The 16,963-nt window shown below is 41.7% G+C and overlaps 1 protein-coding gene across 2 annotated transcripts; it reads left to right on the top strand.

Annotated features, from left to right (window-relative positions):
• Positions 1 to 581: 581 nt before the first annotated feature.
• On the top strand, positions 582 to 16,830 carry ANGEL2 (angel homolog 2). Of its 2 annotated transcripts, XM_062490423.1 has the most exons (9): positions 582 to 679; positions 2,268 to 2,704; positions 4,866 to 5,119; positions 6,359 to 6,428; positions 8,141 to 8,562; positions 9,557 to 9,683; positions 10,376 to 10,436; positions 12,299 to 12,462; positions 15,332 to 16,830. In XM_062490423.1, exons 2-9 carry the CDS (start codon positions 2,275 to 2,277, stop codon positions 15,484 to 15,486), a joined length of 1,683 nt encoding a protein of 560 aa, XP_062346407.1. In that variant the 5' UTR covers positions 582 to 679; positions 2,268 to 2,274; the 3' UTR covers positions 15,487 to 16,830. The 2 variants fall into 2 exon arrangements, with proteins under 2 accessions (XP_062346407.1, XP_062346408.1); XM_062490424.1 differs by lacking the exon at positions 582 to 679 and having other exon boundaries at positions 2,242 to 2,704; positions 9,557 to 9,626.
• The last annotated feature ends 133 nt before the right edge of the window (positions 16,831 to 16,963 follow it).

Below are 16,963 nucleotides of genomic sequence, written 5' to 3'. Positions count from 1 at the left end.
CTAACACTAAGCAGGGTGCTGCTGCCCTTGAAATATACTACACCTTGAAGTAACAGGGCAGCTCTTTCTTTGACCCTGCAGGATCACATGGTGATCCCAGGGAGAAGACCACGTATGGAATCTATCACAGAACATGCTGAGTTGGGAGGGACCCACAAGGATTCTCAAAGTCCAACCCCTCCATGCCCCGCACAGGACATTCTCGAGGGTCACACACACCACGTGCCTGACAGCGCTGTCCAAATGCCTCTTTAATTTTGCCAAACTCGGTGCTGTGACCGCTTTCCTGGGGAGCCTTTCGCAGTGCCTTCCACGCTCTGGGTGAAGAAGCTACTGCACGAACACCTCCATTTAAAGCTCCCAAAGCCCGCAGTCGCGCTGCCCTCACGCCGGAGAGGGCGCGGCCCCAGCTCGGGGGGCGTCACCCGCCCGGGGCCGAGATGGCGGCCGGGCCGCGGCGTCGCTCGCCCGGACTAAACATGGCCGCGGGCCCGGCCCTTGGACTACAAGTCCCAGGAGCGAGCGGGAGGGCGCGGCGCGGCCGCGGCCCTTGCGGGGTATGAGGCGGCGGCGGGGCGGCCGGAGCGCGGCGGCCGGAGCTGGCGCTGCCCTGGGCTGACCCCCTCGGGGGGCGGCGGGGCTGCGCGGGGCCGGGAGCGGGGCCCGGGCCCGCCGGGAGGTAACCGGGGCTGGGGGCGCTGGTGTTAAATGGCCGCCATTAGGCAGAGCAGGGCCGCGGTAAACAGAGCGCGGCGTGTGCCGCTGCCGGGGGTTCGTTCAGGAGGCAGCAGTTTCGCAGGGTTTTTCTGCAAAGGAAGCGTTTCACGGGGTGGGGGGGGGGGGGGGGGGGGTATAAAGGAGCGATGCCTCTTTTTTTTTACTCCTTAGTAATGCTGTGGTGTCCTAAGGGGTGTTTTGGTTTTGTGTCTGAAGGACTACAGCTGGTGCGCTGTGGCGGAAAAAGGTTATTTCAGGACAAGAGGGTTTTGCTGAAAGTTGTGTTAGTGATTAGAGGGTGTCCAAAGGAGAGCGATGAAGATGGTGAAGGGCCTTGAGGGGAATCTATGCAAGGAGCGGCTGGGGTAGTTTTCAGCCTGGAGGAGACGAAGGGAGACCTCATGGCAGTCTATAACTTCCTTATGATGGGAAGAGGAGGGACAGGCTCGGTCTTTTCCCTGTGGTGCCCAGTGGCAGGACCCGGAGTTGTGTCGGGGAAGGTTTAGGCTGGATATTACAGAAAGGTTCTTTCCCCAGAGGGTGTCTGGGCGCTGGAACAGCTTCCCCTGGGAAGTGGTCAGAGCACCAGGCAGCCTGGCAGAGTTCAGGGAGCCTTTGGACAGTGCTCTCAGGCACAAAGTGTGTGTGTGTGTGTGTCTCACACTCTTGGGGGTGGCCTGTGCAGGGCCAGGGGTTGGACTCCCATCATCCTTGCAGGTCCCTTCCAGCTCAGCATGGTCTGTGATTCACTGATTCTGTATTCTGGCTTACTTGCTCGGTTGAATGAAGCTGGGAGGTTCTCACTTCAGTGCAACTTCAAGCATACCAAGCTTTGTTATCTTTTGCTTATAAGCTCAAAATACACCTTATTTAAACAATGAGGAAGCTGAGATATTCTTGTCAGTTAGCCTTCCTTCCTGTGATTTTGTTGAGAGACAGATTTCTTTTTTCTTCCTAAAGAAAAAAAAAAAACAAAACACCTTTTTCGTGGCTTTAGTTGCTGAGCTGTGGTTTGCTCTTCTGGGAAAGAAATAAAAATACAGATTTAGTCTTAAGCCAGTGCTAGTGATTCCTTGAGACTTAGTACCTTTATTTCCCTGTTGTGTTGGCATTGGGATTTGAGCCAAATCAATGGCTTTCCAAAAAAAGTTCTGACTGCTTGCAGGAAAATGGTCTTCTCATTCTTTACAAACAGCCTTATGATAAGGTTAATGCAGCATTTACCTTTTGTAAAGGTCGTTCCTCTGAGTGCTTGAAAGATCTGACACTTGAATTCAACAAGGCAAAAATAAATTGTAAATAGTTGCTGAGGTGGATAGGGTTTGGTCGCTAAATGGCACGTGTAAACCTGAGGGGGGGAAACAATGCAAGATCACTTTTATAAAGCCCCATTTTGCATATAATTTAGATAAAAGTTTAAATATCTTGTATGTGTTCACTTGTAGTGAAAGAGTATCTTGTGCAAGTCCTGACCAGAATGACTTTGCCTCTACAGCTTTCTACAGGCAGGTGTAGTGTGCCAGTAATGAAACTTGTGCTTTTTTTGGTAGACACTCCATGCTGCCCCGCCATGTGCAGAGGCTGGGCAGAGACTGGATCACCCACTGGAATGGCTCCCAGATACTTGCCTTGAACAGTCCAGTTTCCAGCTGTACGAGATGGGCCGGACACTATCCTCCCTGGGCCTCATTTCCACTCCCTGTTTCAGCTGATTTTTCAGCAACCTGGAGATTCCCTCCATTTTTTGGACCTTGGAGGCAATTTCAGTCATCTAATTGGCGTCTTGATAACTACACACAAAGTTGTTGCTTTCACCTACCCAACCCCAGTATGAAATCTGAGGGGGAAGAACCATTGACAAAGAAGAGGAGACTCAGTGGCCAGGATGATGCTTCAACTCCTGAACAAGAAACAAACTTGTCTAACCAGAAGGAAGTATCTTGTCTTTCTGTAGCACAGAATGAAGAAAAACATGGCAGCAAGAAAGGTAGAAGATGCTCTTTGCTCAGTTTCTGTGTTTATTTGTTACACTAAATATACCAAACGAGTTAGAGTTATAAGCAGTAGTGCTTGCTGCTTCTGAGTTACTGTTTTTCTTGGCACCCCTGTCATGAAAGCTTGTCTTAAAAATGGTCCAGTTTTGTAATGCTTTTTGCTGCTCTTTGTTGTAATGCTGCAAACTTGTATTTTGCGCTGTCAAACAGTCTACCAGAGCTGGTTCACTGCACTTGGCAGTAGAACACAGTCAGTTTTGTGAGGGATTGCCCAACCTGGGGAGACCTGAGCTTGGTTCAGACAACACTCTCTCATGTCTTTGTCACCAGGTCATATCTGTTAACTTGGAAGCTCTAAAAAGCAAAAAGATTTGGCTGACTTGCTGTAGGGCTGAGCTGGGGTGGCAGTTGTACAGCTTCATTCCTTGTGTTCTACCTGACCTCATAAACCTTACTGGACCTGAACTGGTTTCTTTCCAGACCAGCTGAGTTATTTGTGACCTAGAAAACTGAGAATTAATGGACTGAGTTTTAATGGTGCTTACTTCCAGTGTAATTGTGTGATTTTTGTTCTTACAGCTGTGTTCTGCCTCTGGCATGTTAGCAAGTTTTGTGTCAGATGACATCTGACAGAGCAAGCAGCACATGTGCTTATCCAGATATATACAGGAAGAAATGCAGAATTATCTGCTGGGCTCAGTGGCAAACTTCCATGAAACTTCAAAGTGTCTCTGTTAGCTTATTACAGTTACATTCTTGTGCATAGTATCCAAATATTTTACTGAGTTATGTATATTTACAGTTTAGTCTAGTGTGAAACAAACAGAGGTACACAGTCAAAATTGTTGCCCTCTTGCATAAATCACTTCCTTAGCAAAATAAACTGGAAATTGTATTATGACTAAAAAAGGCAATAGATGCTATCAGCATCCCCAAAGGATTTTTGGACACAAATACCCATAAGGCTTAGAAACATCATATTCATCTTCAGGAGCCAAGGGGTCCTGAAGGGACTTTGCTTTGTTCCTTAATTACTGAGTCCTCTCTTAACCCTGCCTGACATACCTTTATCTGAGAGCGTGGGGGGCATTGTGGTCCTTCCCAATCACCCTTTGTGAGGTGATGCTAATTAAACTGCTGAGGAGCAATGTGGCTTCTCTCCCACCACAGAAACAGAACTTAAAGCCTTGCTGTGTTCATTGCAGACACTGAATAATCTAAGCACAGCAATGAAAATTACTACCCAAATAGGACAGATGGTAACAGCTGTAGCTGCAGTCTGCCACTGATTCTTAGCACAGGTAACTGGACCTCAGATTGCTCTCAGATGAGGTCAGATATAAAGGGTGAAAAGCATCTCTGTGCGTTTTTAAGCGGAGAAATACATTTCTTAAAAAGTAATTGGATGCTTAATGATGGGCAGATACGTTGTTATGAATTTTCCTACTAATAGTATTAAATCAAAAATGGCAGAAAGGTGAAGGAAGCCTTTTCAGAAGTTCTTGGTAGTTCTGAGACTTAATAATTCCTTAATTTCTCAACTCACTAAGGAAAATTTGGTTCATTATTTGTTTTGTGATTCCTGTTGCAGCTTGTGGCTGAGTTTTACAGACTGTATACAGGCTAGAGGTGATTGATGGACTCCTAACCCTTTGTTAGTCATAGATAAACGAGATCAACAAGGTGCCCATATGCTGCCCTAAGGAATGTGTCCCAGAGTGGCATACACCACCTCTGCTGAGGAGGCTGTGGCACAAGGCAGTGTAAGACTCTCAACAGACTGGATTTAGCTCATCAGTTTGGCAGCTCTTCTACAGGAGCAGGGGGTGTAGTCTGATAGCAACATTCTCCTTAGAACATTCCAGTTCCCCAGTTTCAAAGCAGTTGAAATTCAGGGCATGTAATGGTTGTGTGCTGTTTGTTTTGAGGTTGGGCTTTTTTTTTTGGTTTGTTTGATTTATTTATTTTTTTAACTGATGTTTATATATAATCTATCTTAAACAGAGGGTCTGAATCACTGTTAATTGGATAAGCTTGTGGAATTATTTAAGAGATTTGAAAGACAAATAGTTGTCAGTAGAAGGATTTCCAAGAGCAGTAAGAAGTCACGTGGTCTATAACATAACCTTTTTCTGCTTCATGTGCTTTTAACAGGAACCATCAAAAGACACTGGGAATATTTCTGTCAGCAGAGTAAAACAATGAAAATCGCTAAAAGTAAAGGATCTGACCACAGCAGTACAGGAAGTGAGACAGCATTTGATTTTACAGTCATGTCCTACAATATTCTCTCACAGAATTTGTTGGAAGACAACTCTCACCTGTACAAACACTGCAGGCAGCGACTGCTATTCTGGACATACAGATTTCCCAACATCCTACAAGAAATCAAAGAGCTGGATGCAGATGTGAGTAGAAAATGAGCATGTGGATAGTACTTAAGAACTGATAAAGTGAAGTAGCAAATTCTGCTGCTCTGTACTGGGGTCTGAAAAAACGCTGCTGTGGTTTTGGTTGGTTATAGAGTTTATTGTTTGTGTTTGAAGACATATAAATTATTGTAATTATAATCAGGAAGTCAAGTCAGTAAAATTTTGCTTCAGTCATTTTCAGACCAACAAAAGTTCAGTGATAGAATCCATCCTGTTTGTGTCAGAAGACAGTACTGAAGAAAAGTGGTTGTATTAGGGAAGCCACAAAAAAACAGCCTCATACCATTTGAAAAATGTAGTTGTTAGTATGTAGCCCGGAATCTGGAAATTAAAATCCCTTTCAAAAATCTTCCTTTCTTCCTAATTTATACATCCTGTATGCATATATCTTTATAATGAGATACCTTGGATAGCTTTCTGAGAGGAGCAGCTGCTGTCAGGCCCTAGTAGGTGCAGGTGCCCTTTCCACAGAGAAATTTCTTGCTAAAGGACATAGATTTTTAACTATTTCTTTGGTTGGAACTGTAACCTAAAGTGAAGCAGAGACTTCAGAATGTTGCTTGGGATTTGATTCTCCCTTGAGACCTTGAATTAGCTAATGTCAGCTGGGCAAGTGGAATGTGTTGCTGCAGTTCAGCAGGCAGGGGTAACTTGTTCCCCTTTGGGAGCTCAGTCCTTTATCCCAGTGGTGGTTGTAAATCTGTGTTACTGCAGCGTGCCTGGGGGAAGGATCACAGATGCTCACAGCTAGAGCTGGACTCGATGGTCCTTGTGGGTCCATTGCAACTCAGAATACTCCATTGTTTGTGCGAACTCTCTTGAATGAATATTTTGAGTTTGCTTTTTGGTTCAGGTTCTTAGTATATGGAAGTCTGTTTTCTGCCCTGTAGTATGCCATTGGCCTCTTCATCCCTTCTCCCTGAGCCTTCCGCTGAACTGCTGGGAATGTAGTAGCAAGTTACTGTTTTGATTAAACTTAATCTCACCTCTGAAAATGTCTGTCTGAAAAAGAGTGGGAGGAATTGGGGCCTTCTTTAGTCTTAGGGAGCATTTTCTATAGAAGAGTGAATTCTTTTGTGGGATTATGGAGTCAAAAAGCTTCTGAGTTTGTTTCTTTTTTTTATACCTCTACAGACTGGCCAACAGAGATATGCTGTAGTAACATTTTTATGTACTTACCTACTAATATATCTTAATTGTAAACCTTTGCCTTAGGTGCTCTGCTTACAAGAAGTCCAAGAAGACCACTATAGAGCGGAGATCAAATCAAGTTTGGAATCCCTGGGTATGATGAAACTCTTAGGACCAATACATTGTCTTCTCCCCCGCAGGGCTAACTTGTTACCCTTTGGGAACTCAGTACTACTTTCCTCAAAAAACCTCTGTCATAGATTACAGAATCAAATCTTCTGTCATCACATGCAACAATGTTGTATATCCTCTTTCACAAATTCATCAAATCCTCTCTTGAAACTATCTTAATCTTTTTTGCCAGTATTCCTGTTGGGTAGCTCTTCAAGGGCATGCTTTTTCTGCCTTGAAACCTTCCAAATCTCAGCACTAAATGTTATCCATGCTCAGTATATATTCATTAGGCTTTTTTACGAGTGCTGTCAGTCAGTCTGAATACACCGTCTTGTTACTATCCCTCATGTGATTTTATGGAAGGAACGTGTTGCTAAGGGTTGGTTACATGGTGGTTTAAACTGATCTAAATCTTTTGTGCACTGCACCACCTTCCAGTCCCAGGGCCTCGCTTCCATCCTGGTACTGGTTCTTGTCTGATGCGGAGGACATGGTAAAGGAGCAGCACTGGACTGATACTTTTTTCTTTTTTGGTTAGTTGAGGTAGTCTAGTTCCCAGAATTGAGTGTTTGCAAAGAAGAGAGTAATGGCAGTACTGTTTGAAATCCACTTGACACATGAAACAACACTGGGAGGCTGGGCTTGTGAGGGCAACTGAGCTTGTAGCTACTGTACAGGAGGATCTGGAGCTTGCTTTAACTCTTCCTTTCCCCATCCCTACCTCCCAGATGTGTGTCCTTCCCCTTATCCTGGGCTAGTTCTGGCATTCACTAGTGAAATCCACCAGTCCAGTAGAATACTATCCAGACTAATTTTATTTTTCTGGGTTGGTTTTCTGTTGGATTACTGAATTAGCAGTAAGTGCCACAGCAAGCGGCAGGAGCAACATGGCCCAGATCTGGGAGAGGGGAATGGGAATACCCTGTTGCAGCACTGGTGTGAGCTCACTACTTCAATGAGGTTGTACTTTGTGAATTCATATAGTCTGGGCAGGGCAGAGAACATTTTAAAATGGCAAAAACTAGATACAGGTTCAAGATAATTTTTTTTTTCCTTACATAGATAAGGTCTTGTTTAAATCACTTCCATGTGAAATCAAGAAATTGGCAACTCACTATTTATAGACGGACTTGCTTGAACTCCAGCTGTCATTTCATAAGTCTCTCTGTTTCCTTGGTGAAATCTTGCCAATTGCTGCTCACTGGATAATTGCATAATTATGTAAATATGTTTGAGACCTTTGTTCCATGAATCATTTTGGACATTGACTAATGACTTAGTGTGATTTAAGGCTTTTGATTGGTAATGCTTCTCTGGTATTACTCCTAAACCATTCTTGTAACATCCAGAAGAAACTTCAATGCACAAGGCCGTTTTTATGTGCCTTATGGGGGTTTCTTTGTTTTGGGTATTTTCCAGGTGAGGAGATAAGAATATGATTGGTATTTAGAGTATGTAGATGGTTACACACTGCAAAAGGTATGGGACTGTTTCCTGTCCTACCTCGCTTCAGCTCAGATTAGGGCAGAAAGAAAAGAGAACTTCATACAGACTTTGGTACTTCAGACTGGGGTTGACTCTCACTTGAGAAGAGCAGCATGAGATTTTTCTGATTTTTTTTTTTTTGTTTGTTTGTTTTAAAATCTCTATTTATACAATAGTATCCTATGTTCTTAATTGCTTTTCTTGCAGGGTATCACTGTGAGTATAAAATGAGGACAGGCAGAAAACCTGATGGCTGTGCCATTTGCTTCAAAACTTCCAAGTTTAGCCTGATTTCGTCAAACCCTGTGGAATTTTTTCGCCGTGATATTCCACTCTTGGACAGGGACAACGTTGGACTGGTGTTGCTGCTGCAACCCAGATTTTGCTGTAAAGCCAATGCTGCCATCTGTATTGCCAATACACACCTGCTGTACAACCCAAGGAGAGGGGACATCAAACTGACCCAGCTTGCAATGCTCCTGGCAGAGATTGCCAGTGTTGCCCCCCAGAAGGATGGCTCCTTCTGCCCCATTATCATCTGTGGGGACTTCAATTCTGTTCCTGGATCTCCATTGTACAGATTTATAAAGGAAGGAAAGTTAAATTATGAAGGACTTGCTATAGGAAAGGTAGGCTGTGTTTCTCATTTCTCACCAAAAAAACGGTTAATGCTGATTAAAGAGAAATAGTTGAGTGGTGTTGTGATTGTTTCCATTGCAGTGTTTCTCTCAGTGCCCTCTCTGCAGCCTGCAAAGCAAAAGTTACTGCAGTTAAATAAGCTTGGATATACTAGTTGTGCCTTAGGGAATATGGTATCCTCTCCCAGCATTCTGAAAGGAAAAACTCACCAGCAATCATTCCTGAAATATAGTGAATCCACAGGATGACTGTATCACTGTGTTTGGATGATTTTATCACTATGTTTAAGTGTCCCAGTCTTTAAGTAGGATAAAATAACCACTTAATCAAAAACCTACTGTGTGCTCTGTGGGAAGATGACTCCTACTGTAGATAAACTTGGTGGCTACAGTAATTGTTAAAGCAAAGCTGCAATTAGATGCTGAACCACAACTGTTTCATGGTAAAAGATGTCTTGTGGTGAGCTCTTGTATGCAGCTGTTGGATGTGTCACATGCTATGTAACAGGAGTGACTGAACTACATGAGAAAACATGACAAAAAATAGCCCTGCTGGGTGTTCTTTGCTAGCAAGGACTTGATTCAAGCCCCCATTTGACTTGACTTGCTCCCAGAAGGATCAGCATCCTGAAGCTGGGTAGCTCTGTATATACTGAGCCAGTGCTGCCACGTTGCTAAAAATCTCCTTGGAAGTGTTGCAGTGTCATGAGAACCATTTGGAAAAATTGGGTAGGTGCAAAGAACTTGCTAAGGATAAACAGAGTGGATGTACATAAAGGGTGTTATTTTTATAGGGGGTTGACTCATAAAATAATTATTCTAAGAGGCTGGTCCTTTTTCTTTAAACTTTACAAAAAAAAATGTTCACTTATTTCAGGTTTGTTTGGTGGGTTTGGTTTTTTTTTTTGTTTTTTTTTTTTTTTTGTTGTTTTTTTTTTTTAAATCGGATTTCTGTATGAAAAAAAACTTGTTTTGTCTTTCTCAGGTCTCTGGACAAGAACAGTTTCCAAGGGGACAGAGAATCTTATCTATTCCAATTTGGCCAAAAAAATTAGGTATTTCACAAAACTGTGTATATGAAATAAAACAGCAACAAAAGGAAGAAAATGCAGGTCAGTTTTTGGATTAATTAATTTTGTGAGTATCAAGTATCATTCAGTTAGTATCATTCAGCTACTACTGAAAACCATATGTTCTGTTTTAGTGGGGGTAAAACAGTGAGTCTTGAGCTTACAAAACTTCCTTGTTTTCCTTTGCACTCTGATTAGAGTGTAAAGTGATTTATTCACATAAACTTTGCAAATTTGAATCTTTATAAGATAATAGAAATCTCCTTTGAGGAGCTGGTGTGCAGTGTTTATACTCCTGTGTTTGCATCCTGAAAGCCAGCTGTGCTATGACTGGGAAGAAGGAGGTGAAGGAATGTAGCACATGGACATAGTGCGAACCTCCATTCCGCCTCAGTGTTTATGAATTATAGTGTTGGCACTTCATGGAACAGTTGGGAAAAGTAATTGATTCCTTGCTGAGTATGGCTGTATCTTTTATCCACTATTTTTTTTTTTCTTTGACAGAAAAAGCTATTTTAAATGAATGGAACAAAATATAAAAGAGTCTTTAGAGGGGATGTTACTTATGGACCAGAATAATTTAATCCAGCTTGGTGAATTGTATCTTGCCTGCTGCAAAAAAATAAGTGTACTTAAAGATACCTTTTTATCCTGTAGCTTTTCTGTAGCTCTTCAGTATTGGTCTCACTTATAGCCTATTTTAAATGTAAATTGAATTTATTTTTATTTTGCAGGAGAAAAATTGGAAGCGGCAAAACCAGACAACACTCAGGAGATTGTAATAGCATCTGAAAAGTATGTACTGGGGAAAAATATGGAAGTCCTTGGCTGGTTACCTGGGGGTTGGTTTTGGTTTTAGACCAAATTTATATCTGATTCCAGCTGTGGATAACTGATGATCACCCAACCCAGTCTACCCTTTTGGCAAAAACATCATTGTTCATTTTAACATGAAAAGGGCGATTAGACAGCAAAAGACTAGATCTGGCAATAATGGAATGTATGTTCTTTCAGGAACCTGCAGATATTTTTCAAGAGTGCAGGGCTGAGGTGTCAGTGCTGTTTAGAGGGTATTTTCTGTCTGCTTATTAAAAGAATGCTTCTGATGTTTTTTGTCACTTCTTGACATAAACAGAACGTCATCTGTTGTAGGGAAATAGCAAGAAACATGTGAACTTCAGTCCATTTGCAGAAGCCATGTTTTTAAAAGAGGGAGAAGAAGAAGACAAACCAGTGTTGTCCAGCTGCTAAAGTATTGGCACTTCTCTGTCTTCATTGTTTTTGATACACTGGTTTTATGGATGTAGTAAAACCCTATAATACAGTGTGAAACTGGGATGAAGGAGGGAAAGGAACTGGAAAGGTCATAAAATCTTCCTTGTCATGAGTTCTGTGTAAGAATTTAAGTTCTTTGAGTCTGAGAAATGTGGAGTATTACAGATCTGGTAATACAGCTTTGACTCGGAGGAAGCCACGGCTAGAATGCTGAGGAAGAAAATGTAACTGTTTTTTGAAAGCAATAATATATGTGCATTTAGCAAACTGGTAAAGGTATATAAAGTAAGGCACAGAACAAGGAAATTGCCCTACATATATGTATGGGATGTCAGGCTCTAAGTCAGGCATTTCTTAACCAGAAATAAGATCTTGGTATCACTGCAGATAGTCACATCAGAACTCTTGGTGATAAAAAAGATGTCATGGCATTTCTGAGAGAAGAAGTAGATAACAAACAGGAAGCCCTGTGCTACAGTTTAAATCTATTGCATGCTGAATGCTTATTGCCCGGTTTTCCCCCCTCATCTGAAAAGGGATGTCATGTAGCAAAAGCAGAAATTACTGCTTGCCTGTGTTGTACCAACTGGCATATTTGTTTCTGATCTGAATCAGGCAAGGTAACATGCTGATTTTTTTTTTTAATTGCTTGGGTTTCAACCAGAACACATTGCAGCCCAGGTTTAAAATGCAAGATGATGAGGCAGGTACAGCTGAGGGATGGATGATTTGCAGAGATGATGGAAGCAAATGTCTGAGATACAGGAGTTCTTTTGCTCTGAAAGGTGCAGCTTTGCAGTTGGCTTTCAAGCTTGAAAAGAGAGGTGAGACAAGATGGGCTGAACTCAAGAGGAACAGACAAATGATGGGGGGACAGAAAATGGGAGCCTGAGTGGAAGAAAGTCAAGCATAGCCTAACTTGGAAGCTTGAAACCTCTAGCTTGGGGTAGGAAAAAAAACCTCTAAAAATCTGAATTTCTGTTTATGCTGAAGGGTCTGGTTAGATGGGTTTGTGTTTTTGTTGCCTTCGTATGAGCTGCTTTCATGGACATTTCTGCATGTGTGTCAGGGAGAGATTGCTGAGTGAGGACATGAGAATGTGTACAGAAGGTATAAGGAGTTGAAAGCTATCTATAATTAAAGTGTGAGCTAAGCCAATTCTAATCAGCACTTTGACTTGAAAATGCTGCCTGCATTTTGCCTTCAGAGTTTTAGGCCTCTCACACAAAAGACTATGGGATGGCTTGTAGGATAGAAGCACTAGTTTGCATATCCATATAGTTAATTTTGTTTGTAACCAGGAACTATTTGGTATTTCTTCATTGCTTATTCCTTCTTGGTAATGCAAGAAAATAAAATTCTTTTCTTTGATGTCTCTTTAGGTTGTCTTCAAAATTGCGGCACCATTTTAAATTGTCTTCAGTCTATTCTCATTACTTCCCTGAAACTGGGACACCAGAAGTGACAACTTGTCATTCCCGAAGTGCTGTCACCGTGGATTATATTTTCTATTCTGCAGTAAATGATGATACTGCTGCCCAGCCAGGTAAAGAAACCAACTTTTAATGCTAAACGAGCATTTATGAAAGGTTTGTTATGTTTGCTGTTGTAAGAGAAGTGCAGTGATAATTTCATCCATGTGAAGTACCTCAGAGGTTCGTGGTAGTGCTTTGAAGGTCAGCTGTTACCTGAGAAATGTGGCTGGCCTTGTCCAGCTCACCACAGCTGGACTTGTAGTGCCACAAAGGGCAAACCTTTTAATCTGACTGAACATTCCTGTAGTTCCTGTCTCAGCATGGAGACAAGCTGGAGGTACAGGAAAGCAGCAGTGGAGGTAGCACCTGAGAAATACTGCTGTCAGTAATGCAGGCCAGACCTACAGCAAGGCAGGGTTCCCAATCATCTGATCAACACCATGGTAAACAGCAATTTATGATGTGCACTAAAACTGATAAACGAGCTGTTTCCTGGCAATTTAATTCTCAGCTTTGTCTTGCAGTAATTTCTGCCAAGTAACAGTCTCTTGGCCTTTGCTCTGAGCACGGTCACTGGTACAGTCCCAGTTGTCACTCTCTGGTTTGCAGTTGCAGCTAAAAGTCACCAGATGGTGCAAGAAAGTCGCGGTACCTCTGTGGGAGCTTCGAATTGGGTATCACAGTGTTTCTCCATCCTTTACTGCTCTGGGACTCGTTCCATGGGTGCTTCTGAGCAGTCTGCTTTCCGTGCCCTCATGAGTTCTGTGTTTTATGCCATCAACAAACATCCCTGCAGTGCTAGCACATAAATGTCTCTGCAGAACCGGGAGCTAAGAAACCTGGATTCCATTCCTGCTCCTACTGTAATGTGTAACTGATTTTTATAAATTAACATTGTTTTCAATATGTGGAGTGAAAACGCCACCTTCATCTCTCGTAATTTGAGACTAGATTGTTAAAATTCATTGAGTCAATTCACAGAAGTCTTGTCATAACATGCACAGTAAATGCTACCTTAATGTAAAATGGCAAATGCAAAAGCTTTGACTGAAAAACTATAATATGGGAAGTATTAAAATTACTTGAATGCCATGTGATTTAACAGAGTGCTGTGTGATTGTAGAGTGCATCCCTGCACAAAATGTTATCCTAATTCACCTGCTTATATATTTTTTGCATTATCATTGCTCCAGCAGAGATACAACACTTTTTTTCTTTTTGCACTTGTATTTCAAATATATTGTTCCCACACCAGAGCACAAAATGGAACCAAACTTGAATTTTCCAACTACATTAAACTAGTATAGTTTTTATTCATGAGCTCTTAGAAATTAAGCCATGCTTTGGATTTTCAGTTTTCTAATGACCTGGGCCTCTGTATTTAAAGTTGCCAAATTCTGTACAGGTGAATTTTAATTGTGGTCTAGGCTCATTGATTGCTTTTTCCATTTAAAGGGTCTTATTTTAAAATATTCATGTTTTATTCTGTCATGTTTAGCCAAATATTTGATTTAGTATTCAGGATTTCCTGTAATCAGGGTTCAGTATCTACCTGAGTCCTGCAGGGCACAATTTTGCTGAGTGCTCTAAGTGACATTAATCACTGGATGCAGACAAAGCTCTCTGTGGCAACAAACTACTCCTTTGTAGATATGCAGGTGCTGTCCCAAATGATAAATTTGTCTCAAGACCTGGTGGGCATGTGCTCTAGAGCTGCCAAGAGATCTTTGCAGTAAAAAAGTTTTCTTTAGAGCAGCAAAGTGCTGCTGGGTTGTTAAAAGGCCTGAAAAGCTGCTAGATGGCAAAGGATGAAGCCATTGAACTGTCTGAGGAGTACTGCAGTTGCTGGATAGTCCTTTAAAGTATCTTTTGGGAAGCCAGTACCAGGTTCACCCAGGAAGTTCTGAATTTGCTGAGAACTTTCACACAGACAGTATTTCTGTCAAAAAATACAGCTGCATTTTGTGCAGGTCCTGAAAGCACTCACCTTGCCCACTATCATCTCTGCACTCTGAAAGCAATAGGTGGGATTGCTGAGTAGTTGTCTAACTTGAATATCATGAATTGACTGGAAACAAACAGTTGCCATTAATGACCCAATGTCCAGGTGGAGACAAGGGGCATTCCTCAGGGATTGGTACTGGGACCAGCACTGCTCCATCCCTGGAAGTCTCCAAGGCCAGGCTGGATGGAGCTCTGAGCAACCTGGTCTAGTGGAAAGTGCCCCTTGCCCATGGCAGGGGGGCTGGAACTAGATGGTCCCTAAGATCCCTTCCAGCCCACACCATTCTGTGTAATTGTGTAGTAATTGCAATGCTGGAGTAAGTAGTGTTCTACTCTTGCATGAGCAGTGTGGTGTTTTATCTGGGGAAGGAGGTAGGGGTGGGTTTCTTAGATCATTATAGGAATAGGTAGCAAGAGATAATGGAGATACCATTCTTATGATGAACAGTTAGAAATGGAATAGAAAGCTAGAATACCATCATCCTTATGAGCAAAAATGTCTGTATGACCTGCCTGCTGGGGAACTGTGTGCTTGAGGATACAGAAACAAAATGTTATGTGAACAAGGAACTCCAAAAAGACACTTAACTTCACAGGTCTCAGGTCTGTTTATCAATGCTGTTGTCTAAAGTAATGGACTGGATTATATTATTTCAGGGGAGTTACAATGATCAAATAAATGCATTTTCCTTTTTACTTCTATTTACCTCTCTGCAATATAGTGTCCTTCTGAATGCTTTGAGCTCTACTGCTGAAGCTCTACTCTGAGAGTTGCAAAAGAATTTCTGAACTGTCTTATTGCTGATTTTGCATGGAACAGCAACAGCGTTGGATTATTGCTGCCATACTGTTTTCCCCCTCCTACAGTTTTATGAACATGTGACATTTTGCCTGCAGCGATGACCACTTCCTTTTGGTTTGTTTTTTTTCTAACAGGAGCAGAGGATTCTTTTTGTGGAGGTCTGAAACTTCTTGGCAGGCTGGCACTTGTAACAGAGAAAGATCTTTGGACTGTTAATGGTCTTCCCAATGAAAATAACTCCTCTGACCACCTGCCACTGCTAGCAGAGTTCAGGCTTATTGAACGGTAATATCCAAAGGACTTTTGGTGTAGGTAAAGTTCCCTTTACCTTCTCTCTTCCTGGGATGATTATAATTATTTTTAAAAGGTTAATTCAAGCACTGCTGGTCCAGTTTAAATAAGCTTGCCTGCATGCTGATTTGTTAATGTTGTGTAAAGCAGACTTTTTAAAGGGACTTGCTTTCTTTTTTTTAATGTTTTATTTACTTTATGAAGTCTTTTAGGGAGAAAAAGATTTTACATCAGCTTCCTCTTTGATAAAGGAAAACATCTGTGCCAGACTCAAAATGGCATTATTTTTCATGGATATGTTGCAAACTATTTTTATTGTAAATCACAGTAAAATGGACTATTCTGAGAACTGTGTCTTTCTTCAAGCAAAGGGGAATGTGTTTGTGTGCCTGCAGCATTTTACAATGAGTTGAAAACAATGTTCTACTGCAACCATGTTCTGTGGACACTTCCATCTTAACACTTCTGCAAAGCAAATTTACTCAGTGACAGCGCAGAGGCTGCAAGAGTGAACCTTCAAAGAAGAGGCACATACACAAATATTTATGCTTTAATAATTTGTTACTTAAAACTCTTAAGGGCTTAAATCTAGGTGGCATTCACTGAAATTTTTTTTAAAATATCTGAAATAAAGCTAAGCTTAATGAGCACATCACAGGAAACTTAACTGATCTATTGTAGGAGAAAAAAAAAACTAGCCCTTGACATCTTGAGGTTTCATACGCAACTGGTGTAAGGTGGGTTTTTTCCCATTTAGTTATTAGAAATGCCAGGTTGGATCTTGAAATGATGGGTCCTGAGGTATGAAATTATCAAGGTTTTGTATTTACTCTCACTATGCATTCTGTGTAAAATACAATTTACAAAGTAATTAAGAAAAAGCCTGAATAGGAAACATAGTGGGGCTGGAAACAAATCTTGTAACTTGGTCAAACTACACATGGCTGTCTATGTAGAACCAACTTTGAAGTAGCAGAATTGTCTTTCAGTGTAATGCTGGAAAACCTGCACCCATTCAGACATTTGTCTCCCAGAAGCACTTATGGAATTTTCATCTGTGTTCCCTTTCCCTGACTGCAGGCATCTGGAATTACTTTGTGCTTGGAGAATAATGCAGGAACTACAGTGGTAGAAATAATAAAACCCATTGAATTAAAGAAGTTTCTCAGCATTCTGTTACAAAATATGAGCACCTGCCAAAACATTCAGCTTACATTGCTGAGAATTTGGAGGGGGGCTACTTTTGTCATAGGTTCTATCTTTTAACAGTCAGGTTGAGGTTGAGGATGACAACCTCGTTGATCCTGGATGCTGTCTGGTTTCAAGCATCTGGGTAACCTCATAGATGCCAGCATACTTAGAGGCAACAGATTCCTGGGTACATCCAGGTTACAGCTAAAAATATTGTTCAGTTGTATCATTTGGTTGTTCAACCAACCCTTGTTAAGAGCAAGGACAAAAAAAAAAAACGGTCA

This window comes from Cinclus cinclus, chromosome 3, assembly GCF_963662255.1.
Source record: "Cinclus cinclus chromosome 3, bCinCin1.1, whole genome shotgun sequence".
NCBI classification, from domain to species: domain Eukaryota; kingdom Metazoa; phylum Chordata; class Aves; order Passeriformes; family Cinclidae; genus Cinclus; species Cinclus cinclus.
The sequence above is the reverse complement of the archived record's forward strand: the minus strand, read 5'-3'. Positions and strand labels throughout refer to the sequence as shown.